The 24,820-nt window shown below is 40.9% G+C and overlaps 3 protein-coding genes across 18 annotated transcripts in view; 1 reads left to right on the top strand and 2 right to left on the bottom strand.

Moving 5' to 3' along the window:
• Positions 1 to 4,201: 4,201 nt before the first annotated feature.
• Positions 4,202 to 8,614, bottom strand: desi1a (desumoylating isopeptidase 1a). Its single transcript, XM_043235928.1, is given in 7 exon segments — positions 4,202 to 5,329; positions 6,741 to 6,863; positions 7,008 to 7,105; positions 7,108 to 7,119; positions 7,378 to 7,447; positions 7,533 to 7,554; positions 8,268 to 8,614. Coding segments are annotated over 7 exon segments (510 nt in total). The 5' UTR covers positions 8,359 to 8,614; the 3' UTR covers positions 4,202 to 5,235.
• A 3,119-nt stretch (positions 8,615 to 11,733) lies between these two features.
• Positions 11,734 to 16,931, top strand: cbx7a (chromobox homolog 7a). Its single transcript, XM_043235508.1, has 6 exons — positions 11,734 to 12,035; positions 13,130 to 13,173; positions 13,943 to 14,008; positions 14,129 to 14,195; positions 14,595 to 14,925; positions 15,638 to 16,931. The coding sequence occupies exons 1-6, from the start codon at positions 11,967 to 11,969 to the stop codon at positions 16,234 to 16,236; spliced, it is 1,176 nt and encodes a 391-aa protein (XP_043091443.1). The 5' UTR covers positions 11,734 to 11,966; the 3' UTR covers positions 16,237 to 16,931.
• Positions 16,932 to 17,859: 928 nt separating this feature from the next.
• The window catches only part of ep300b (E1A binding protein p300 b), a 30,250-nt gene continuing 23,289 nt past the window's right edge, over positions 17,860 to 24,820 (bottom strand). For all 16 annotated transcript variants that reach the window (XM_043235492.1, XM_043235506.1, XM_043235502.1 and 13 more), the window contains exons 24-30: positions 24,449 to 24,599; positions 23,455 to 23,601; positions 23,029 to 23,308; positions 22,728 to 22,895; positions 22,372 to 22,533; positions 22,002 to 22,283; positions 17,860 to 21,864 (exon numbers count right to left, since the gene is read on the bottom strand). In XM_043235492.1, the coding sequence (XP_043091427.1) occupies positions 19,006 to 21,864; positions 22,002 to 22,283; positions 22,372 to 22,533; positions 22,728 to 22,895; positions 23,029 to 23,308; positions 23,455 to 23,601; positions 24,449 to 24,599 (4,049 nt within the window). In that variant the 3' untranslated portion in view covers positions 17,860 to 19,005. The remainder of the gene's footprint in view (positions 21,865 to 22,001; positions 22,284 to 22,371; positions 22,534 to 22,727; positions 22,896 to 23,028; positions 23,309 to 23,454; positions 23,602 to 24,448; positions 24,600 to 24,820) is intronic.

Consider the following 24,820-nt stretch of genomic DNA (forward strand, 5'->3'; position numbering starts at 1 on the left):
AATGAAACAATATATTGGAAAAGATGCTGGTTATGGTGTGAAAATGTATGTCAGTGAGCTCCAGAATCTGACGAGTCATGAGAGATTGGCGTGAGGGACAGGAGATGAGAGAAATGGATGGAGAGATATTAGAAGCCAAAGTAGAAGAGACACGAGTACATGCACTCAAGCATGAGACTCTCGCTCTCGTTTCAGTTCATTCAGTTCATTTATGACAGTGGCAGAAATACCATTCTCAGACGTTCTCAGAAACACCATAAGCGACAGTCAGACATTAGATCTCCAGATAAAGCTGGAATTAAACTCTTGGAGAAGAACAGGAAGCTTACTTCTGCTTGTGTCTGCGAGCCGACCCACTTAAGATGGGACCACGCATACAAAGACAGTCAGAGCGAGCGTGAGACATCATGTCTGGACGTTATGATGAAACACCAAATGAGTCTACGGGAACGGCTGAGCGGTAGCTAAAACTGGGTCTGTGACATCATAATCGTCTCAAATTAAAGGAACAGTCAAACATTTGTTCACCCTCGTGTCATTGCAAACCTCTGTGATTAGGATCTTTCTGCTGTCGCACACACAAAATGAGATGTTTTCAAAAAAAAAATGTAAATGCTGCTCGTTCCCATACAGCTGGTTATTTCGATGCCTTTTGGACTATACTCCAAGTCTTCTGAATCATGTGATGCTTTTATTTTTATTTTGAAGCAGGATTTACTTTGAAACCGTTTTCATTCAGTACATTTCACAAATAGTTCCAAAGAATATGCAACGATTGAAATTGTATTTTTTTGTTGAACGTCTAACAATCCAATAAAATGCTAATAAAGAATTTTTACTGAGCAGCTATCAAATCTAATTTGCATGTTTCAAACTGACTTAAATTTAGGTCTAAAATAACACCAAAACATTACATAGAAAACAACATTAATTTAAAGAGAACTGAAGTAGAATTTTTGGAAATATATAGATATCTCTAAATCTATTTTGCATGTTTCAAGGAGCAAAAAAAGACCCTCAATGTAAAAACAACAATTATTAGTATTTTTTTAAAAGAAAATACTATTTCACTTTTTTAGTGTTACTTGCAGACCAATTTTCTCAATGTTTTAAGAGGTTATATTCATGACACGGGTGTTTGCTGGAAGTTTTTTCCTCTATTATAATACTTCACCATCGAAATTTCACCTAAATGACAAAGCATTTAACAGAACAGGACAGAGCACCAAGAGAATCCATCATAGGTCTCTCTGTGGGGATTAAGTTTGGGTTTAAACTGCTTATTTCTATTCTGAGATGTTCCCTCAGAACCTTTCTGGGTCATGTTTACGTGTGCACCAAGACTTTGGGTTGTCAGATTGAGGGTCTGTCACAGTCATAACACAAAAACACGCGCACAGTCTTTTGAGCGCAAGTGTGCGAGAGGATTGGCGACGTCTCCGCAGAGGTCACACCTCCCGCAGTGACAGCGTTAGCTGGAGAGAGCCAACGAGAGAATGAGTCAGTGAATGAGTGTAACGGGGTTGACTCCAGGGGGGAACACAGGCGCCCCTTCTGTAGTGATGCATCCGGTCACAAAGGAAACAAATGGACATCGTCCTTAAAAACTTTACAATAATAAAGATGTCATTTGAAGAAGAAACTTGTTTCGTGATCATTTCGAGGGTGTTCAAAGTTGAAAAGGGACCTTCAAATGCAATGATCCCTATTCTGAGGGGACCCGATGCTGTCCCGTATGGAGATTTGTTCTCTTGAGAAAACGTACAAATATTAATCTTTCAATATTACCGCTCTTAGAATATTGTCTGCAAAATATATTTGCCTTTGCTCATTTGGCAGCGACTTGCATCTGAGTAATACAACACGCGATTCATCATAAGATGGCAATAAACACAAGAAGTGGCAGTTATACAAGGCTTCAGTCATCGTTCAAAACAGTAAAAGCTGGGACAGGAAGGGATTAAGAGATAATGAGAGCGTCGGAAAAAGTAAAAGCATACAGATTTTATTTTTAGGAGGACGCAGTTAGACGCTCGCAAGAAATGAGTTTTCAGTTATTTCTTGAAAATTGAGGAAAAATTGAGGAATTCGGCTGTTTAGATAAAGTTAGGTAGGTCATTCCACCGGCAAGGAGCGGTGAAAGAAAACATCCTTGAAAACTTCCTTGCTTATCGACCTCAGGCTTCTTAATGGGAAGTAGACGCGTAGGACACAGCTACTGCAGGAGGGTCACGTGCCCTGGCTGTTCTTTAGGCAAGAACCAAAACCTTGAACTTAATGTGAGCCACGACTGGTGGCCAGTGCAGGGAGACGAGAAGTGGGCCCTCTTGGGTTCACTGAATTCAAGAAGTGCTGATGCGTTCTGAATTGTGCTGATTTGATTACACAGTGTTGGAAGTCCTGTCAGAAGAGCACTGCAAAAGTCAAGCCTACAAATACAAGGGACTGGACAACAAGCTGTGTTGCATGTTCTGCCAGGAAGGGTCTGAACTTTCTAATGTTGTGTAGAGCAAACCTGCCTGATGGTAAACTGGTGGCTGGGTGAGAAGATGAGAAGCTCTGTCTGAGGTCCGAGCAGATATCGTTGGATCATCTGGTTCAAATGAGAGGTACTGTGTGCCGTCACCACAGCAATGGTAGGAAAAAACCTGTGTCTGTGTGATGGGTCCCAGTGAAGTAGTGCATGTAGAAGAGAATGGGTCTAAAAACCGATCCCCGAGGAACCCCAGTGACTCACCGATTTTATCTGGATACCTGTCCTCCTCAAGCAGCTCTGTAGGACCTTCTTGTGAGGTAAGACTCAAAGCAGCCAAATGCAGGACCAGTGATGCCTGGAGAATAATCTGATGATTAACAGTGTTGAAAGCAGCAGATAAATCTAGCAGAACGGGAACTGATGATTTTGACTCTGTACTCATTCAGGGAGCAAGGCCGTTTCGGTTGAATGACCACTTTTAAATCCAGACTGGTTATTGTCCAGCTAGTTGTTCTGCAAAAGAAAGGTTGAGACTTGGTTGAAAACAATGTGTACGAATAGAAAAGTCTTTTTTTTCTATAAGCACTAACTGTCTACTCGGTAAGAGTGAATATTGTTACTAACAAGCAAAATATCCCTGAAAAGATCAAACAAATAATTTATAAATATGCTATTGTTTTGGGGTTTTTTTCTACTAAACTGAATTCAGAAAAAAAAAAACTGTGACTTTGAAAACCCCAAGGGGCTGCTATAGGTCTGCCGGGTTTTCCTGGCTCTGGCATTTAGTTATTTGATGCATTTTACTGCTTACTGAAGTTTTATAATGTTATTTTTTAATTTATTCATTAATGCTTAAGTTAAGAACAAGGTGCTTTTGCAGCCAGTCACAAAGTTAGGTTTTTATAGCACTCTGAATCTTTAAAAATGTTCGTTAAATGACCTCTTTGAAAGAACAAGTTGTTTTTCTCTCGTGGCATTTTCTGGAAGTGAAAGTCTCAAGACAGATCATTCATTTTACTAAATTACCTATTTTATAATTAACCATTTGTTTCTGTACCTGGAGGATAGTGAGCGGAGTTAAACGAATACATTACCCCAAAAGAAGAAGAAGAAGAAATAAATTGATACAGATTTGGAAAAGAGAGGGTAACTATGCAATGACAGACTTTAATTTTTGGAAAACAATCCCTTTCATTTATGAGAAAATATTGATAATGTGCTCCATTAAACTACCGAGTTGATTTTGAATGAAATCCCTGAAATTGCACCAATGGCCACAAATAAGGAAGAGTGTTACCCATCCTGCCTCGCACTGTTGTTTGATTGACACAAGAAAGTACTGGAGCTGCAGGACAATAGCATTGCCTTGTGTAATATCCCCATCTGGTGTTTTTTTAGGGTAACACACTTTTTGAAACGTCCCCCTTTTCACGTGTTCTCAGATTAATAATTCACAGGATGAGACTAATTATGATTAGCATGTTGTATTGTGGGTTTCATGCTATTAACATACACACACACACTATTTAAGATGCTATCATATCTAGACCTTATTTTAAAACATCCTTTTTATATCAGTAGACCTACATATCTGTTTTTAATTGTTTTGTTTCATAATGAACTATTGATATCAATATTCGACTGGATTTATACACTTTCACATGCGGTGTCATGTGTTATGCCTATGTTTGGATTTCATAAAAGTGATAAGACCACACGCACGTCTTTATGCAGAGCTGTTTTTTTAATGAGATGACTTCCGTTAAAACATGAGTATAAAGCTCAAAACAATTAGCAACTATTCGACAATGACAACAACAGCATGAAAACAAAAGAGTGGAAATACTTTTTCATCAAACATCTCTGAATATGACACCGCCGCTTGTATTCAATAAATAAACCGATTTAAAATAGGAATATGTTAATAAAGACCAAAACACATTCAACACTGACAACAGCAGCAAACTTTCCTTTCATTAAGGTAAAAATCAGCATAAAGCACATATAACAGCATTCAGCTGGGTAAATAAATGGAGAAGACAACATCTACTCTAACATGTATAAATAGTTTGTACTTTGCAGTTTAATTCTGACTAAAACGTTACTTGTAGCCCAAGCTGCCATGACAAAGGCACAGATATTTCTCTAAATCTGAGCCGCCATATATCCATTCACATTTATTCATTTCTTCAGAGTCACAGAACATGTGCTTCTTTGCCACGAAGTCACTCACAAAAATAAATAAGTGTTAAGAATAAAATTTAAGATAGACGTTCAACTTTTTTGGCTTACGAATATTAATACATATCAGCAGACAAATTAATGGGGGGGCCAAAAATGCATAAAATGATGCAAAAGGAATAAAAACGAACAGCAGGGAAAAAAAAGTTGGATTGTCATCAACAAACAACAAATGACCTTTGCACGTGGTGGGCTGTAGAGATGCAAAGTAAAGATACATATTAAAATGAAAACCATAGAAACCAAGAACTCAACACTGGGAAAATACGCACCATCCGTGATCTGGTAAGAATGACCCGGGACCTCGAAACACTTTAAGCAAAACCGTCTCTGAATATCTGGGCAACTGTGAATATGGACCAGAATTGATGAGATTTTGTTCCGTGCTCTTGAACAAGGTGTTAGGAGCCAACTTCATTTACAACAGGGCAAACGTGTGTGTATAAACAGAGTATGTGTGAATTATTGCGCGAGTAGGTGTGTGTTTGTGTGTGAGAGAGAGAGATTACAAAGCTGATCTAGCTATGATTATTTTGGCTGCTGATCACGTTTCCGCCTGGAGGGGCAATATGTATCGAGTCCAGGATTGGCCGCAACACCTGACCAAATGGCCTGAGAGAGAAAGAGAGAGCATGAAGTACTGTGAAAATCGCACAGATCTTCTTACATAAATTTTCTGCATTGGAAATGCGACAGTTGGAAATGAGGGAACATCACAGTTATACAATCACAAATGAGCGAATCTTACAAACACATGGTCAAGGTCGCATTTCACTACAGAATCGATAGCTACAAATATGCATGCGTAAAATGTGTTTTTAGGACCATTAAATGCATAGTTCATCCAAAAATGATCATTTTTGGTGGTTGTTTGCTATATAGTGAAAGTTGAATCCTATGTTGTTTTGGACCCTTTTGACTTTAATGAAACAGTTCAGCAAAAAAAATGTAATTCCTTTAGATGTAGTTGCTTTATAACCATCCAGGATGTAGACAGATTTGGAAGATTTGAACAAAAAAATGTAAATTTCCTGTAGGATGCAGACAAGGGGGTTTTTTACCCATCGGAACAGATTTGGAGTGGTTTACATCAACAGTGTACCCTTTGCAGTGAATGGGTGCCGTCAAAACGAGAGTCCAAAGAGCTGATAAAAAACATCACAATACACAAGTAACTCACACCACACTGATTAATGTCTTTTAAATCCAAACATTTCCTGTTTCTAAGAAACCGATTCGTCGAGATGTTTTTAAACCATTGTGTCCGCCTAAAATAGTCCTCAATCCATAATACTGCTTTCTCCAGTGAAAAAGCCATTTTGTCTGAATCAGGAGAAAAATCTCCAATGTTTTACAAGCCAAAACAAATATCAAATATTGTTGGTGGATTTCGATGTGAGAGAGCAACAGGGGATGGATTCACCGCCATTATAATGGATTATGGACTAATATTTAGAGTTTGTTTATTACAAACACAGCTTTACGAGACATTAATTGATAAGACTGGAGTGATGTGGATTACTGTGATGTTTTATCAGCTGTTTGGACTCTCATTCTTTCTTTCTTTTTTTTTGTTTTGGTCACAAAAAAAGTGAACTATTCCTTCAGTTATATGGATAATATCATTATAGAAAATACGTTTGTTTCACAAAATACAAGTCACGCAGGTTTGTAATGACACGACGGCGTCTCTTTAAGATTTCCCACATTATTTTCTGTACATTTTAAGCGCTTTCTAAACGTTATATTACCATGATGCATTAAGTTTGTTAAGTGTTTATAACGTATTGACTTTTTTTGTAAAACATACTCCAATAACCTCGTTTTTCTCACGAATGCGTTTCATTCACAACTCTGAAACAATAAATGTACAGTGCCGATCTCAAGCCATTTATTTATTCTCTGGGCGCAAATATTAGTAATAAGTAAATACTAAATATTAAATGGGAGTAAAAATAAGACTGGGAATCTTCTTGAACCACGCAGGCATGTATGTGAGCAGGTTTATGTTCAGCATACTCACGTGGAGAGCACTTCAGAGGGCAGATCTGTGATATAGGAGGGAATTTTATTGCCAGTGAGAAACTGGGCCACCTCATTAGTGAACGTGTTACAGTTGTGTTCAAACAATCTGTACTTGTCACCGCTGCAGAGAGAGATAGAGACGAGAGATTTCAGAGGCCTACAAAATGCAAGCAACGCATATAACGCACATGTTTGTACAGTGCAAAAAGACCTTATCCCTGAAGAAAGGGACACGTATTTTTATTTTGAATAACAAACATCTCGCCTATATGTTGTTTCTCCAAGTGAGGACAGATAATCCATGAAGATCTCCTCCGTCACCTCCGTGTTCCCCAGCTCCACCACTGTGTCTGGAGGTCCGAGAGCATCGTCCCACCCTGAAAACACACACACACACACACACACACACACACACACACACACACACACACACACACACACACACACACGGTGTACCTCTTAAGGACAAGTAAATATGCCGAGATGTTTAAATCTTAACGCGAATGGCAATGAATATGTAAACAGAGGGCTCACAATCAGCACAACATGAAGTACCCCGAGTATATTTATGGGCTATGTTTTGAAGTGCTTGTCCTATCTTGAGTACTAAGTGTCATCGTGGGTTAAGATATTACCGGTGGGCAACTAGAGATCCCGGCACCACCATAGAAGAATTCCTCTCCGTAGACCACTATAGATGTGTGCCTGTGTTGACATATAATCATACAAGATAAAAGCTTTGAACTGTAATTTATAATAAGCAGGTATTAAATAACAGTATTCCACTTACCAAATGCCATCAAGCTGCTTTCCTGCAAGAAATAAAAAAAATGTTTTGGGGTTTTTTTTTTTTAGAAATTATACAATTATAGCTATTTACTATATATATTTACATATGTTTCTCGTAGATTATAAATTATGTTTATTATAAGTAACATGACAGTTATGTTAATAGTTATATTATGTTAGATTTAACGAACCTTGATAATCATAACTGCTACCTTCAGCACGTGACACGATTAATTACAGTAAAGAACATCATGTTCCTGAACAGTTTGTTCTTTTTTCCTTTTTTTTTTTTTTTTTTTTTTAATCTAGATAACTGAGAGTACCAGATAAACCGGTCTCGATTAATACAGCTGCCATGGTTATGTGAATAAAATAGTTTGTTAATAAAAGCGTTTTCGTCGATGAGCTGTAACCGGACGCGAATTTAAGAATCCTAGTACAGCGAAGGCATCTTTTAAATATTCATAAGCAGGCCATTCGCTATTGGATAGTAACGACGCAACGTCAGAAGGACATTATAAATAATCATGAGCCAAGTCGTCGTCATTGGAAGGCTGCCAATCAACGTTAGAATCGGGTCATTAATATTCAGTAGCCAAGATTTCTCATTGGAAGGTCACCAGGCAACGATGGAAGTAGGCTAATATAAATGAGCTTCTGAACCTTCTTCATGGTAGAATCGGAAATGTCGCGGCCCTCGCCGATATAACTGTAAAGATATGTCTGCATCACTCACCTAACATTATAGGGCTGAGTTGTCGAGCCATTCCTCTCGACAGGTCATAAATGAAGAGCTGCACTCCAAACGTCGAGGCGTGCTGGTCCATGTTTGTGATGCTGGAGGCGGACTGCGGCGACACACTGCAGTTACACGGCCTTAAGATCCTCAAATGATCGACACGGTCTCGAACCTCAGCTCTGAAACTTCTAAAACAGTGTTTCTGGGTCGGACTTTTGGAGAATCGATGGCATTAGGAGGATCTGAGTAAAGAATACATCAACGCTGCTTTAAAACGATAGCAAGATAAATATGCTCTGTCCTTCTAAGTCGACAGTGAGGAAGCGCATTAATTCAGCGGCGCAACAGCGCCATCTGTCGAATATACAAGCGTTTACCTCACGACATTATACACGCTTTAAATGCCCCCGACAAATAAAACTGTAATTTCAATGCGCGTATCTTTAAGTTGGTTTTAAGTTTAACGTATCCTCAGTTCTTACTGTTCTGTTGCCGTTCTTCATTCATATTTTATTAGTTGCATCACGACAAAATCATTGGCCTACTGCTCTATTCTTAGCGCATTTTTTGGGATAAGCTTTGAATTATCCCTTTGGATGCGCCGAAACCTTCACAAGAACTCGGAATAAAATAGTTTTTATGTTGCTTATTTATGTTAGTGCTTTAAATAAATGAACTTAAAAAGAACGTCGAACAAAATAATGTTAAAGAAAAAACATTCTCAAAAAGGTATAAAAACTTTATTTTTTTATGCGACAGTTAAAGGAAGATTCCATTTGGCCAACATTATAGGAACTTAGTAATGTACTAAATAGGTAACATTTGAAAAATGTTAAACGAACGTCCAACTAAAGCGTTTCGGAAAAAAAAACTTCTATGGACGATGTATAGGCTTTTTTTGTGCTAACATTTAATAATTCGAGCATTATTAAAGAACAGACGGCTTTGAAATAAAATGTTCTGAAAGAATGTTTATTCGGAAGTTTGAGAGAAACCTCCCGAAAACGTTTTAAAAACGTTCCTTGCCAGCCGGGCTTCTATAGGATACGTGGGCTTCACTGAGCGAGATCGGTTTCAGATGTTGAACAAAATTCAGCGGTAAAATCCTTGGCGGGTAACAAACGGTGCATTTTTATAATAATCACTGATCTTTGCGCGAAGCGTTCTGAAAGCTTAAACTTCAATTCTAAATAGAATGATATCGGAGGACAAAACTCGGTAGGCTACACAGCTTTTTTAATGACGGCCTATTTCACTCTAGGCTACAAGAAGGTGAACCCCGAAAAACGCAACACAAAACAAACGTTAACCGTTCCCCACATCCAAGCAAAACCGTTATACGTTAATGAAAAGGCTTAACGCTGAAGGACGTTTTATTTAGGGTTCATCTGTTTGCCCTGTTTACCCATATATCGCCAAACAAGCAGCCTATACCGACTTTGGGTTTCCGACATCATTCATCTCAACACGTTAACCCACGCTAAGCGTTTTCCTGTTAGTGTTTTTCAAGGAAAACGCTTAACTTTAGGCTAAAGCCTATCCGCTTGCTTGCATGCTCGTTATCAGTAACAGCATACTGATTTCACGCCTGCTTTCACGGTTTTGTTGATATTAATTACACCTTCTCGCATCTGCCTTGATTGCGGGTGAAAAGCAGCGGAATTCGGTGGCTGTGTTTTAGGTTTAGTAGGTACACCGAATAAAGCCAAACACCGATCGGGGCAGCACGCGCGGGTGGGAGGTAGGTGTGTGTGTGTGTGTGTGTGTGTGTGTGTGTGTGTGTGTGTGTGTGTGTGTAGAACTGTGAGGGGCGCGGGAATTCTCTGGAAATCTGCGGAACTTTCTGTGGAATTCTGTTGGCGCGTATTCCGGGAAGGACTAATTATGAGCGTTATTGGGCGCCCTTCTCGGAAAACACTATTGAAGTACTTTCACTGCGTTCTAGGTGCGCGTGCAGATCGCGTTACTACTATACGCTGGGCTTTACATCATGCTCCGCAACGAGACGATATCCTCGCGTGTCTCAAAAGTGACTCATCGCACCAATACGTCTTTATCGCTCAGAGAGACCACCTTTTCCCGGCTTTCATTTCCATTTCTTGGCAAAAACAGTCGCGCTCCTTTCCTCAGCGCGCGCGAACTCTCGCGGCGACTCGTGCTCGGTGCAGCGCTAAAGAGACGAACGGGCTTTGGCAAGCCATTTTAACATTCTTTCAAGCGTCTCTCGAAACGTATCAAACGCGACGGTGCTTCATCGCCTTGCTTAAATCGTGCTGAATATCGGTTCCGTTCTATTGAACGTTCACTTTCTGTTTTCTGTTCTGGTGATCTACGGTTCAGATTATTATTTTCAGGGCTCCAGACTGCGATCAAATGGTTGCATTTTGTGATCGGTCATACTGGCTTGACCAACTGATGAGCACCGATATACATCAAACAGCTAATTAAACAAAAGTCTAACAAAACCGCTCGTTACTGTTGCAAGTACATTTTATATGCTTCCCAGCTTGCTGCTCTCAAATGTTAGTCTGGAGTCCGGATTTTGGTCAATTTAAAATTTTTAGTTGAACTCTAGTCTCCTCAAGCCTGCCCATTTGATTTTTTTTTAAATATTTAATATTTGTCCTACATTTGAATATATTTGAGAATGGGGAAATTACACCGATTCATATCAAGAATCATAATTACTACTTATTTTAATATTATTCATCTTTAGCCAAAAAAAAAATAAAAAATGAGTATGCTGGACACAATTAAAACACACACACACACACACACACATTAAATCACTGACAGTGCTCACTCTATCCCGGGCTTTTATATTCTATTCAGAGAGCAACTCTTAGTGATCTCATTTAACTCATTTAACATAATATTGTTAAAAAATTCAAATTATTGTGATATCAATCAAGTCTTTTCGCATGGTGCCGATAAACAGAATAAATGTTTTTATTTAATCTATACATTTTTCAAAAAAGAACTTTACCTTAATTTATTGGGTATACTCAGTTTGGTTTGTGCCAAATATAGTTACTTGGTTATACTTAAATTTTCTTAGTTCCTGTGTTATATTAAAGTTTACGTCACTACTTTGTCACTATAAAACCTTTCACCAATTTTTTTTTTTTTTTTTTTTTAATTTAGCTCGTGTGAATTATTAGAGTAATTAATTTAGCAACAAAGTATTCTCGTGTAAACACATTACAAGTAAAAAAACAAACATTAAAAGTAGCGAAGAACTAGTATGCATCTAAAAGCTGGTATATTTACCAGTAACTAGTATTAATTTTATGTTACCAAATTAACTGGTGACACTAAAAAAGGAAACTAGCCGCAATTAGACTACTAGTAAATACTAAATTAAAATGTAAAAATAATAGAGGAATGAAAAAAAAAGACACAGGAGAATACAAGTATAGTCGGCTTGCCATAGACGGAGAAGTGGGTGGGCGCGAGCGCGTAGAGCGTGCACGCGCCAAGCCAAGCCAGTGCGTGCATGTGTCGCAGATTTTAAAACTCAGAAAGAGCTGGAACAGCGGCGGACCCGAGGGTGCACCAAGAGCACCGGCTGCTACAAATCCTACAAAACACACTCCAAGAGTCTACGCAGCGTAGTTAAGCGACGTTTCATCACCCGGGGAGGAGAAACGGGAGAGATAAGAAACTCTATTTGCTGCACTGGATGATCTCATAAACATGGAGCTGTCATCAATAGGAGAGCAAGTGTTTGCCGTGGAGTCAATAACGAAGAAGAGAGTGAGAAAGGTAACGCTGCTGGTGCTGCGTGTAAAATGCGCTTCGCTCAGTTGCTTTAATGCAATGTCTTCTGCACACACTGTTTACTTTCTGTTTTGAAATGATTAATACCCCCGAAGTCCGCTTCTGTTGCCAGTCCAGGAATGACTCACGAGCGAATAACACCGAAGCTTGCGTAACATTTCGGAACTTTTTCGCTGCACGACTCCTCGTGCGCAAAACACTGCGGTGACTTGCGCGCTATTGACCGAAGTTTGTGAATTTTTTTAAAGGTCTGGCGCTCGAATCGCGAGCGCCGGAGACGGAGGGGGTGTGCGAGAACGGCGCGCGTGTCATCACCATCGCCGTCGATGCGCGTTTCGCTCGGAAAACCGCCGCGTTCAGTGGCTACGCAGTTTATTTGTACGCGCGCAGGGTCAAGGATGACGCGCGTAACATCCGCGCCGTTGTCAAAATAAGCGGACCGGTTAAGACCGACGGCAGAACAAACAAGATTAAAGCCGTTTAAATAGCGATAAATAAAATAGGTCATGTTTATTAATAGAGCGCGCACGAGCAAGTATCTCTTTGGTAGGTGTTTGTGTTATTTATTTATCATGTTGTCTGTGGTATCTAGCCAGATGTTGTAATGTACAGTAATAGCTAGTGATGATGATGATGATGAGGATGATGATGACTAACGCTGCATGTGCACGCGGGTTTCGTTTCGTACGCTCGAGCATGAGGGAGGGAAAGACCTTCGCAGCTCCACACGTTGCACAAAACGAGTTGTTTACGCGTTTCCATGGCCCCACCTATTTCCATCCCATGAACGTTCCTGAAACTCGCATGGCTTTTTTTTTTTTTCCTTTTATGAAACTCGCGAGCTCACCCCTGTGTGACATCACGCGCCGTAACATCCGCGAACGCTTCGCCGTTTTCCTCCTGCATAATCTTTGATGTCAAAATACTACTGAGCGGCGATGTCTTAAAGAGACAGGCGAGCTTTTTCGAAATCTGTGGGGCGCTTTACGTCGTGTGTTTGTTGAGGATAGGATGGCGACGTACGTCTCCCTTTAAAAGTGAAAGTGACTTCTTTTATTTCTTTCTCTTTCTCGTTTCAGGGAAATGTGGAGTATCTGCTAAAGTGGCAAGGATGGCCGCCTAAGTAAGTTCTCATATAAGACTGGAAAAACAGTCATTTTATCAAAGACAAAACACAACCTACAACTAGGACACAATATGTGGGTGAATCCTACAAAAGCATGTCAAGGTCGCGTTTCACCAGCACCCAAAAAGATTAGGTTAAACTTGGGAAAATTAAATATTGGATAAAAACGCATCGTTGTACCTGTTAAAACTCGTTAAGATCATGAACTGATCGTATTTAACAAATATAAATGGAAATAAAGATAATGAGCTCTAATTTTATGAACAAAGATGCTGTGCATTGCAACATTAATAATAATAATAATAGTTATGTATATATTTAATTAATGCAATGTTTGTTTTTTTAATTGGCCTAAGCCAGAACATTAAATAGTGTCATTAAATATGTATACTTTAAATTATCATTATTTTTTTATTAAAGTAATAAGATCTACATTTATTCCCAAATGTAGTAATGAGAAAAGAGAATTAAATGTTGTGGAAATGTTGCAATGCCTAATTCATTCGATTTTGGGATGAAGTACGAGTCAGGTATTTTCCTGACAGTTTTTAATAAAACTCACCAGAAGTGAAGACGATGTGATGCTCTATTAAAAATGTCAATGAACAAAACGTAGTTCTGAACTATTTGGAGAAAATTTATAAAGGCGAAAACTACTGTAAACTGTAAAGTTAAATTCCGGGCAAAAAAAATAATCTACGCTTGAAACTCTTTTAGCCGTGTGCTGCTCCACTGATCTGTTTGGGACTGTCTGTGTGACTGTCAGGTACAGCACCTGGGAACCAGAGGACAACATATTGGACCCTCGTCTTGTCCTCGCCTACGAAGAAAAGTAAGTCTCGCTCTGGGAACCTTTGGTTACTGATGGGTAGATGAATAGGCCGGAAGCAACGGGCTGATTTTTCCTTCCCATCGCCCCATTCCTTTGCATATCTGTCTCTCTTTCTAACAGAGAAGAGAAGGAAAGAGCTCTGGCTTATAAGAGGAAAGGCTTGCGACCCCGTCAAGTTATTCTGCGGGTATGAGTTCTCTCTTCACTATTTCATCTCCTGTATGAAACTGCATTATATTCCCTAAAATAATATTTGAACATTCATCCGAGTGTTGTGTTCTGATGCGTGTATACAGCTTCTGTAACAATAAGCACCAAGGCCAAAGATTTATATATGGATTCATAGATCGTATATCCAACAATCTGATACACATAACGAAAGAGATCTGATGGACTAAAATGTCCCAGGATCTGAACTTAGCATCCACAGGGTAATGTAGTTGACTTTCTGACATGGTTCAGAACAGTTCTCTGTAAGTACATCAATGGGACCATCTAGATTGCAAGATAATGTACCGCAGAAGTTTTGAAGAAAGAAATATATGCAACATCTGATAAACACTGCATAATCTCAACTTTTCAACAGAACCTCTACCCAATGGACCTGCGAAGCAAGCACAAGGTTCCAGATAAACCCACCCCGAGAATCCGGCTGTCACTCAGCCGCTCCATGAGCACCGAAATAGACCAGAATGGGCGGCGCTGCCAGCGCATGGAGAAACGCAAGAACAGGCAGTGCAGGTCCAAACTCATGAGTGACATCAAACCATTCCAACAACCAAGACGACATCCACTTCTTCCAAAAGCCTCAGAGAGTGAGTGGGACGGAGACGAGGAAGATGAGCAGAAGAGAAAGGTGAAGAAGATGAGGACAAACGAAGAAGACGCTACAGAAGTACACCAGGACATTCCAAGTGGTAGGTGTTGTGTAGCATCAATGCGACAACTGTTGCTAAGATACTCTGCGATGAACATATTCAGGGGTCAATGAGGGCCATTCTGAAGAATCACAGCAGATATTTCTGAATCACAGTGACAACTGGTCAGCACGTGTTTAATGTGAATGAGAAATACTTGGTATGTCTTTATAATGATACTCTGTCCTCTGTGAAACGCTAAAATTAATTTTTAGTTACTCTCTATCATAGATTTTTCACAGCTGTAGTTCCCAAATTGATTATAAGCCTACTGGTGACAATGATTATACGCCTATTGGTGACAATGGTTTCTACAATCTAATTGGGCTTACGATTCGATTGAGAAAAACAGCCCAGGACGATTTGCTTGTCATTTTGCAAGTACATTTTGCAAATTAGTCCTTTAAGTCCATGCAATTCCAATTCTTTTGAAGTTACACAGTAGGAACAAAGTGATATTTATAGTTATTCACCAAAAGTCGTCCTTTCTGCCATAGCTTACCGAAGGCCCTTTTGCATTTGAGTAAATTCAAACTTGCTTTTAAATATCCGCATATTTAAAAGCAAGTCTGAATGAACAGCAGTTTTAAATCCGTGAAGAAATTTTGACTCTAATAGCTTTTTGACATATGTTGAAGCACAGTAATGCATATGAGTTCGGAACGAATTTGTCAACAGATAATTTTAATACGTTTCTGTAATTTTCCATCAGGTCAAGAGATGTCGGAGGGGTACAACTCTTCAGCAGAACATGAAGCTGTAATCACCATCAAGGAAACTGAGAACTGCTCTTCCATTTTTGACCATGCTGAGAAGCCAATCGAGGATACAGGTCCAGTTTTCGGAGGAACAGTAAACAGTACAATCACCAACACACAAGAGAATGAGCCGGTCACAAACACTGCACGGGATGAGGACTCTGTACGGGTATCACATGACACAACAAACACTGACCAATCACTACACAACAGCACCAAGTCAGGAGCCGAGCAAGGGGTGTTCGACAAAGAACAGAACAGACCTTCGGTTATCGAGGTACATTCGAGCGTAAAATGTAGACAGGACGAGGTAAGTGAAAGGGGCGAGTTAGACAGTTCAGAGGCCAAAGAAAAGGAAGGGATGGATGCTGTCGTTACAGCAGAATGCACGACAACACTACAGGTCCCAATTGACCAATTGCAGACTCCCACCACCACAGCTCATCCCGGGAAAGTCATTGTGACTCAGGTGACAATAAATTCCTTGACCGTCACCTTCAAAGAGGCCATGAGCGCAGAAGGCTTTTTTAGTGGCTATGGGCTTGAGGTGTAAGTCGACAAAGAAACCCAGGAACATTCAATAGATTTATGTACAGTTAGTCAGGACCAAGTGATTAATACAGTTTGCAGTAGTGAAGCAGATATCGTTTAAACAAGGTAAAGGCATCAACAAGGTATTTGTTTTCTTCGGTTTTTCTTTGTGTCATTGTGGTAAAATAACCGTTGAAGGGCGACATTTCTGATTATACTCAGCGATGCTGTACGCGAAGACTAAGCATGTAAAGCGAATCTCTGTGTTTGTACGACTACTTTTCCATCAGCAGCAGTCATTGACAACAATGAAGAGAAACTGTTTTTCAGTTCTAACTTGAAGACAAACTACTGTTCTACCGCCTATTTTGTCCTGTAACCAGGTGGGAAAAGGAAAGGCCACCTGGCTTTGTTTCCATATCTGCGCCTGAACTGTCTTCACTCTGTTCGGAGGCCTTTGTGCATTTTTAAAGAGACAGTATTGGTTTACATTCACAACTGCTGCAGTGGAAGCTTACGTAGGGGTAGATCCTGTTCCTCTAAACACATGTGCTTTAGGTGCGCTTTTAGCATGGCAGAAATCAAAGCCGAGCCTAAATTACATGTTTTGGTCGTGGTGATTATTGATCATGGCTTGTCAGCTCTGTTGTTGCACTCACATGTGACAACTACACTTTTTTTGCGCTTGTATTTACAGCAAATAAATGGAAAAATAAACTTGTGGGTGAATTTTCATTTATTTTGGAAATGTATTTTTGTGCATATGCCAATTTGTGCGTCAGATTAAAATATAAACTGATACATAATGATGTAACTTAATACCCTGCAATTGCAAAGTTGCAGTTGCTATGAAATATTAAATGGTAACGCCAACCCAAAATGAAAATTAAGTCATTAATCGCTTACCGCCATGTTGTTCCAAACCCTTAGAAGCTTCAGTCGCACAAAATTTTATATATTTTGGATAAAAACCATGAGGCATGTGACTGGCCCATTGACTGCTGTGTAATGAGCACCGACAAGGCCTAGAAAAGTAGAAAAAGATGTCAAAATAATATATCTGCCATCAGTTATTCAATCTGAATTTTATGAAGCAACGAGACTACTGGACTAACATCTTCTATTGGACTATTTTGACAATGTCTTTTATATTTTTCAGTGTCTTGCCAGTGTTCATTACTTAGCAGTAAATGGGACAGTCAAAAACTGCACACATAAAAGTTTCATTACATTATGGTTAAACCACTGATGACGTCTGTACTACCTTTTCTGGGCCTTGACCATGGAACCCTTGCTGTCTTGAGGGTGAGTAATTATTATTCATTTTTGTGTGAACTAACCTTTTAACCATTAAGGGAAAGTCAGGCCATCTCTACAGTTCCCTTTTACCACCTCTAGGATGACTTGCAGGAGCAACAGGTTCTTCAACATTGGTCTGAACATCAACCAGCGATGACAGCTGGCTGATGAGTCAACTATGACCAGCCTAACAGCCCTTATTCACACATTTAACCAAACAAACCCAAATCCAAGAGCACTGCCATTCTACCAGAAGAAAGTATCTTTGAGTAAAAACAAAGATAAGATTAAATCAGAAAGCAAATTTTTTTAAATGAGCCTAAAAAACAAGTGAGCAATAAATGAATTTTGTTATCTTAATTTTATTAAAAAAAAAAAAAAAAAAAGTATTAAGTCCACAGTTTGTGTTTCCTTTGTACAGTACAAAATATTCAAATAAAACTCCCAAAGTTCAGAGCAAAGAAAATTCTGGAAGTGGAGGAAAAGTAGGAGTGGTACTGAAGAAGGACGAAAACGGTGAAATCAGTGGCTCGCCTCTCCTTCTCCATCGTTTCACTACTCCATACAGTTCATATGTGAAACACTGCACAATATGATATTGGCGAGAGCAGAAGAACTCCGGCACCACATCCAAGACATACACTCACGCACACACACACATATACACAAAACTTTCATCCAACCAGTACAGACACCTCCACTATCCAGTAAGTCTTATAAGGAGTGCACAAACATTCTGAGGGCGGGCGTGTGCATCTAAGAACTTGTCCTGTTGCAAAAGAAGTGATGTCCAATGGAATTTCCAATATGGCATGAAATGAGATCCACTGGGCAGCAAAGCGCACACCAAACCCGATCCCCCAACACTGTAATTTATATTATACTCAATAACCTAAATCTCCAGCTTAAGTAAAGGAATAGCTCCCCATTTTAATAGGTATTAACAAAAATATATTCTATGTGAACTGTAGCAGTCTCTGTGAACACACATGAACAAAATCCATCATGACAACAAATGAAAAAGCTAGAATAAATAAAATGCAAAACTCAACATTTACAAGGAAGATATGCATGATGTTCCGATAATTATAATAATATAGGCATCACAATGTTTGAAATGTTCCATATGACTCTGTAAAACACATAACAGAGACTGGTACGTGGTGAAACAATATATAAAAAAGTCCTTAATCATTTGCGCTTTTAATTTTATACCACTTTTAAAATCTTAAAAAATATCTCTTGAAAAAGGAAAAGTACTCCCCTGGACCTGACGTTGAAAATATTACTTGTGGTTTGTTCTCTGAGGCTGAGAAACAATCCTCTCTTTGTACACAACTGGCAAAAAAGGAAAACACCCCCTATACTTATTTGCTATCTTTCTAGGCGGGTCCATTTTCGAAGCATTTAATGATGAAAAACACTAAACTCATCCTTGTAGTATAAAAATTCTAACACTGTCTCTGGTGAGGTTTTGTGAATTCCGTAATAACTATATGATGTCTAAAGGGTTATTCATGTTAATGGCAAGGTCCTGGCCACTAGGGGGCAGCATATCATTAGCTCCTGGTCCGTGGAGTCCTGCCAAACCACTGAGCTGAGACAGCATGGCATTCTGATCTGCACCAAATCCACTTGGGTCCTTAGAGTTGTGCTGTGGCTGTTGGGGAGGTGGAGGAGGTGGAGCCATGCCTGAGTGATGCTGTTGAAGGTGACTAGGATGCGGGGAACCCGTTTGGGTCTGAGGCGAGATGTGGTGGGGCGAGGGCTGTGGTTGCAGGCGCGGGGACGGACTTGAGTGAGGTGGCTGGGACTGGGGTCGTGGGGAGGGCTGGGGGGAACAGACCTGGTTGCTGAGGCTGGAGGGGAGCTGTTGGCCCTGCAAGTGGGGCGATTGAGACATCTGATGCTGTTGTGGGCTCATTGGGTTGTTCTGCTGTGCCGGCGAGGTGCCACTTAGATGTTGCTGCTGTTGAAGCATACGCTGATGCAAGGCCTGTTGCAATAATGCCTGTGATGTCTGAAGACCGGGACCTCCTTGTGTGGGCTGTGGACCTCCTACGTGCCCCACATCGGGACCTTGAGATGCAGCATTCTGCTGCTGTTGCATCTGTAGCTGGTGTTGCTGTGCAAGCCTCTGTTTCAAGGCAGCTGCAGCTTGCTGCTGCGCAGGATTGCCTGGAAAACTCTGCTGCTGGCCAGGTTGCACACCTTGTAGCGGTTGACCACCTGATGGGACTTGCATGTTACCCTGCTGACCCATGTATCCTTGCTGCTGTTGGAATGCTGCGTGATTGCTCATTTGTTGCTGCTGCTGCTGCTGCTGCTGCTGTTGAAACTGTAGCTGCTGTTGTCTTCTCATGACCAGATCTCTAAACTGTGGATTCATGTTAGCCATATTTGGAACCCCCTGACCCTGAATTCCTTGCTGTTGCTGTTGTTGCTGTTGCTGCTGCTGCAAGGCAGCAACTTGCTGCTGCTGCTGTTGCACTAGCGGCCGTTGTTGCATTTGCTGCTGCTGTTGGAGCTGAGGAATTTGAGTCTGCATGTTAACACCTTGTCCAAGGTGCATGCCAGGCTGGGACATCCCAGTATTGACACCCACTTGCTGGGCTCCCATAGGTCCTGGCCCACTCTGTGGTACAGCGGGGCCACCTGTACCTCCTTTATACTTGTGAACACGCTGCTTGATAAATGCTGCCATTAGTTGTGGGTTAGACCGAAGAATATTGAGGACTTGCTGCTGCTGTAGGGGAGAGCTTGGAGATCGCAGGGTCCGCAAAAGATCCTGCAGGGCTCCCTGAGGCAGATTGCCAGCTGCTGCCCCACTTGCTACGCCACTCTGCAGACCAGCCTGCACCATACTCATCAGGGCATTTCGATTCAGCATTTGGGGTGCTTGCTGTTGTTGCATTTGTTGTGGTTGTTGTTGTTGTTGCTGCTGCTGCTGTGGAGGGGGCGGCATTGCGACCATTCCTGGTTGAGCCATCATGGCAGGTCTCTGCTGGGTTGGCATACCCTGCCCTGGCCACTGTTGCTGCTGAGGCTGAAGTGGTGGGTTCATTCTCGGCTGCTGTAGATGCATTTGTGGTGGCATCTGACCTTGCACAACTGCTTGTTGGGGTTGCTGCTGCTGCATGGGCCCAGCTCCGACCATCATTCCCTGAGATCCTTGCTGCTGCTGCTGCTGCTGCTCCATCTGCACTCTGTTTGCTGATGTTTGTGCCTGTGAGGCTATTCCTTGTGGCCCTACCATGCCAATCCCAGGGTGGGCTACTCCCATCTGTCCCTGTGGCTGCTGATGGTGTTGTGGCATCATGCCAGATTGCGCAGCCTGTCTTTGTAGCATCTGAACCTGTGCCATTTTTCGCTGTGCATCTGCCACTTGCTGGATCTTCATGGCTATCTCCACAGCTGCAGGCGGAGGCCCTGAAGTTTGCTGTTGCTGGGACATAGGTGCTGTGCCCGGATTGCTGGGGAGTTGAGGAGGAGTTGCAGGACCAAGGCTTGGCTTACCTTGCGACTGTGGATTTGGGGATGGACCCGTGGAATGGGGACCATACTGATTGTGTGGATGCGAAAGTTGTCCCACAGGTTGTTGAGGAACCATTTGTTGCTGCGGTGAGTTCATCATCCCGCCTGGACCCGGCATCTGCTGAAACTGATGGTGGACGGGATGCTGAGGAGGCTGCTGGGGAGCTCCAGCTGGGACTCCACCCGGGACTCCACCCACACCAGGCTGGGGCAGAGATGTAAGATTGGGTGTCAGCTGTGTGGGAGTCTGAGGAGTTGCAGGTTGTGTACCGACCGATGTAGGTGTGCTAGGACCTGTGGCCCCATTATTGCTAGGGGATGGAAGACCTCCAGGAGGCCCACCGCCACATGGTGGTGGCTGCCCTGCTCGCTGCATGGTGGCCATACGTCTACGCAGCATTTGCGCTTGTTGAAGCCTGTGTTGCAACTGCTGCTGACGAAGCTTGTGCTTGATGTTGAGACAAAAGGGCACAGGACACTTGTTTTCCTGGCAGTGCTTGGCATGATAGCAACACAGTGCAATGAGTTGTTTGCAGATGGGACAGCCACCATTGGTCTTGCGCTTGCAACCCTTGGTATGTTGCACTACTCTCTTCATCTTCTGGCAAGATGGCAAAGAGCAATTAGCATTGCGACACTGGCAAGCATGCACCAGTGACTGGATGCAGCGTTGGATGCTGAGACGACGTGAGTCGCCAGGGTTCTGAGTGGAGGCTGCAGCTTGGTTGTTGCTCTCGTCATCAAGACCCAGTCCAAGTTTATCCATCTTGTGCTCGTGGCCTTTAGTGTTGTAGCAAGTGATGCAGAGATCATAATCCTACAATAGAGAAGAGAGAAGAGGGCGTTTCAAAAGTTGCCTAGTGTTTTTATCTGAAGCGTGCACCACAATATAGCATTTTTAGAAACCCTGTTCAAAGACATACCAAGCATCATACATCCCACAGCATTTCTTACCTCACAAACAGTGCAGTGAAAGCGCGTCTCAACATGGTGCTTGCATTCATTACATGTGTAGACAAAGCGGTCCTGGCTCTGATTGTGCAGTTCTACTAACATACACATAGAGCTCCATTTGGCCCGCCTCAGTGAGCTGAATTCAAGGTGCTTGTCTCGTGCAAGCGTTAAGAAAGCATCTCGTCCGTCCATTAGATCGCAGGCCATCAGGGGGTCAGGGTCCAAAATGGGAGGAAGGGAATTGACAGAAGGTCCAGCAATGAGACGGATGACAAAGAAAACCTTGAAATTAAGCAGAGCATTGACATTTGTGAGTTCAGCCCATACGTGTAAATGACAAATGCTTTAAATGTTTTTCAGAGCTACATACCTCTTTGTGTTTCTCCATCGTAGCATAGAGTTTCTGGGATAGATCATTTGAGACATTTGGCATGCCCGGTTTCTTTTTATTGGCTCGGCTCAAGCTGCTCTTGTTCTTGCTAGTCTTCTTGCTGTTCTTTTTTTTGGCATTCTTGCTGTCACCATTGGTAGCCTAGACAGTCAAAAAACATTAATCTTAAGCATTTAGTTATAATAATTAGGTTTTACGAATATTAAAGCAGCTGCACTAAATTTCACTATCAAGTCAGAAACAAGAAAGAACTTAAAATTACTTGGCATAATCAACAAATGTTTTCCTTTAGCACTTGAGCACTTTCCCCCAATACAAAATGGTCAATCACTCACGTCAATGCTTTCACTAGAGGTGTTATTTTCCTCTCTTTTCCGTTCTTCCTCCTCCTGTTCCAGTTCTTTAATGCTCTCCTCCAACACATTAGGCCAGAAATCACCCTCAAAATATGGGAGCTCCTTCGCACTGGTCAGACGATCCTCTGTTGCCTGCTTAAAAATGTCCTGGGTAAGGAGCAACATACATAGTTAGCGACGTATTTCAAATAGATAACACATTGCTGTCAACAACAAGCCAAACAAGAGAAAACACTATATTGTATAGTATTGTCAGCCAAAAGTACAGCTGTCACAGTACCTTGTAGTCGTGTATAATTCTCTCAGCTACTGCTTTGTCCAGCATCTTCTTGTACCATTCTTGCAGGCGTTTAGGTTTGGGAATCTTCTGATCCGATGGGTGGCAGTGGAAGATGTAGTCATCACCTTCACTTGGAGGACAAGCCCAGATGTGGCCAGTGACAAACCCCATTTTTTTAACATACTCTAAGTATCCAATTAGGATCTCATGATAGACGCCGGTTCTCAGGTGACGGGGTTGGAAAAAGTGCACACTGTCAAGGTAGGAGATGTACACACGTCTACATAGAGAGAGAGAGAGAGAGAGAGAGAGAGGATATTGCTACGTTACTTGTGTTTCTCAGACCCTCTTGTAATGTTATCCACACGAAGGAAGATTCTGTGTGTGTGCCTGGAGATGTGTGACTGTGTGTCTGTTATTTCTAACCTTTGATTGGGTGGAGGGCAGTCTGAGCCGTATTCTTGCACATGCATTCCAAAGAAGCAGACATCTGTTCCATCAATATCCTCAAATGCAAAAAGAGCTTTTGTCCTATAAGGGAATGACTCTGACATCTCTCCGCTATCAACAAACCTGTAAAAAGACAGACAGTAAATTCTTTACATCTTTTCATTGTGTCCATTAAAATTCTTTCAAACGAAAATAAAAAAGGAATTCGTAATTATTTGTACAGTTTCAGAATCAAAGATCCATTCATCAGTTGGCTTAGCAAAACCAGAATGTGTGTCTAATGTTGTTTTCTCATCCTCCTAAAGTCAAAACGCCTTGAATCATTCATGACATTCAATAGCTATTTACACAACAGCAATGCAGTCAATTTAAAACGTTTTGAACAATTGTACTTTGTACTTCACCACAAAATAATTTCTTGACAAAATAGAGCCTCTTAATTGAAAACATGACCAGAAGCTACAAAAGATCACCAATAACATTCAAAGATGAACAATATTATTATTATTATTATTATCATTATCATTATCATTATCTAAAACTGAAATTAAACATTCAAATGTGTTCTTCAATTGAAAACATCCAAAAATTAAACAAATACAGTATTAGACTAGAAATGACTAAAGCTTAAATCAATTAAAACTAAACAGAACTAAGAAATTTTCAATTAATACAAAATATTAATAATATCATATACAATAGTGTATAAATAATAATAAAAAAAAAAAACACTGGTTATGGTATACAGTGGTATAGATGCTGCAAATAATACATCTACTTGAAGGTCAATGATAAAATTATTGTGTGAATAAGTGTGTTACTACATGCAAAATTATGGACCATGTTTCATTATATTCATAAGGTTAATTCATATCACAAGAAATTAAAATCACCCTGTTCCAAATTCAAAAGTACCCTCAAACCTCAAAATGCACAACAAAATTTTTGAATATTCTGCTCTGTCTCTCACCTAGACTTCATGCCAGGTTTGACCTCCACCACTTTATCAGAGACATGAACCACACGGATGGTGACATCACCCGTTTCTGGATGACTTTGGCGCTTCAGGTACTCGTTCACTCGTGTTTCCAAAAAGTTACCAAGCTTTGTCTGAGGAAGTCCTGGAATAAGAAGAAAGAAATGCAGAGAGATTAAAATAATGCAACAATGGTGGTCTACAAAAAATGATGACAATTCATGAACATAAAATTCACTCTCAAGATCTGCCATTAAACCTTTTTATTAAATGACTCTCAGAAATACTTGTTTCCAATTAATCAAGCATGGAATTTTATTCTCATAAAATTAAACAAAAGGGATTTTTACTGATTCTAAAGATCTT

The sequence above is a fragment of the Puntigrus tetrazona genome, chromosome 3 (assembly GCF_018831695.1).
Source record: "Puntigrus tetrazona isolate hp1 chromosome 3, ASM1883169v1, whole genome shotgun sequence".
Taxonomy (NCBI): domain Eukaryota; kingdom Metazoa; phylum Chordata; class Actinopteri; order Cypriniformes; family Cyprinidae; genus Puntigrus; species Puntigrus tetrazona.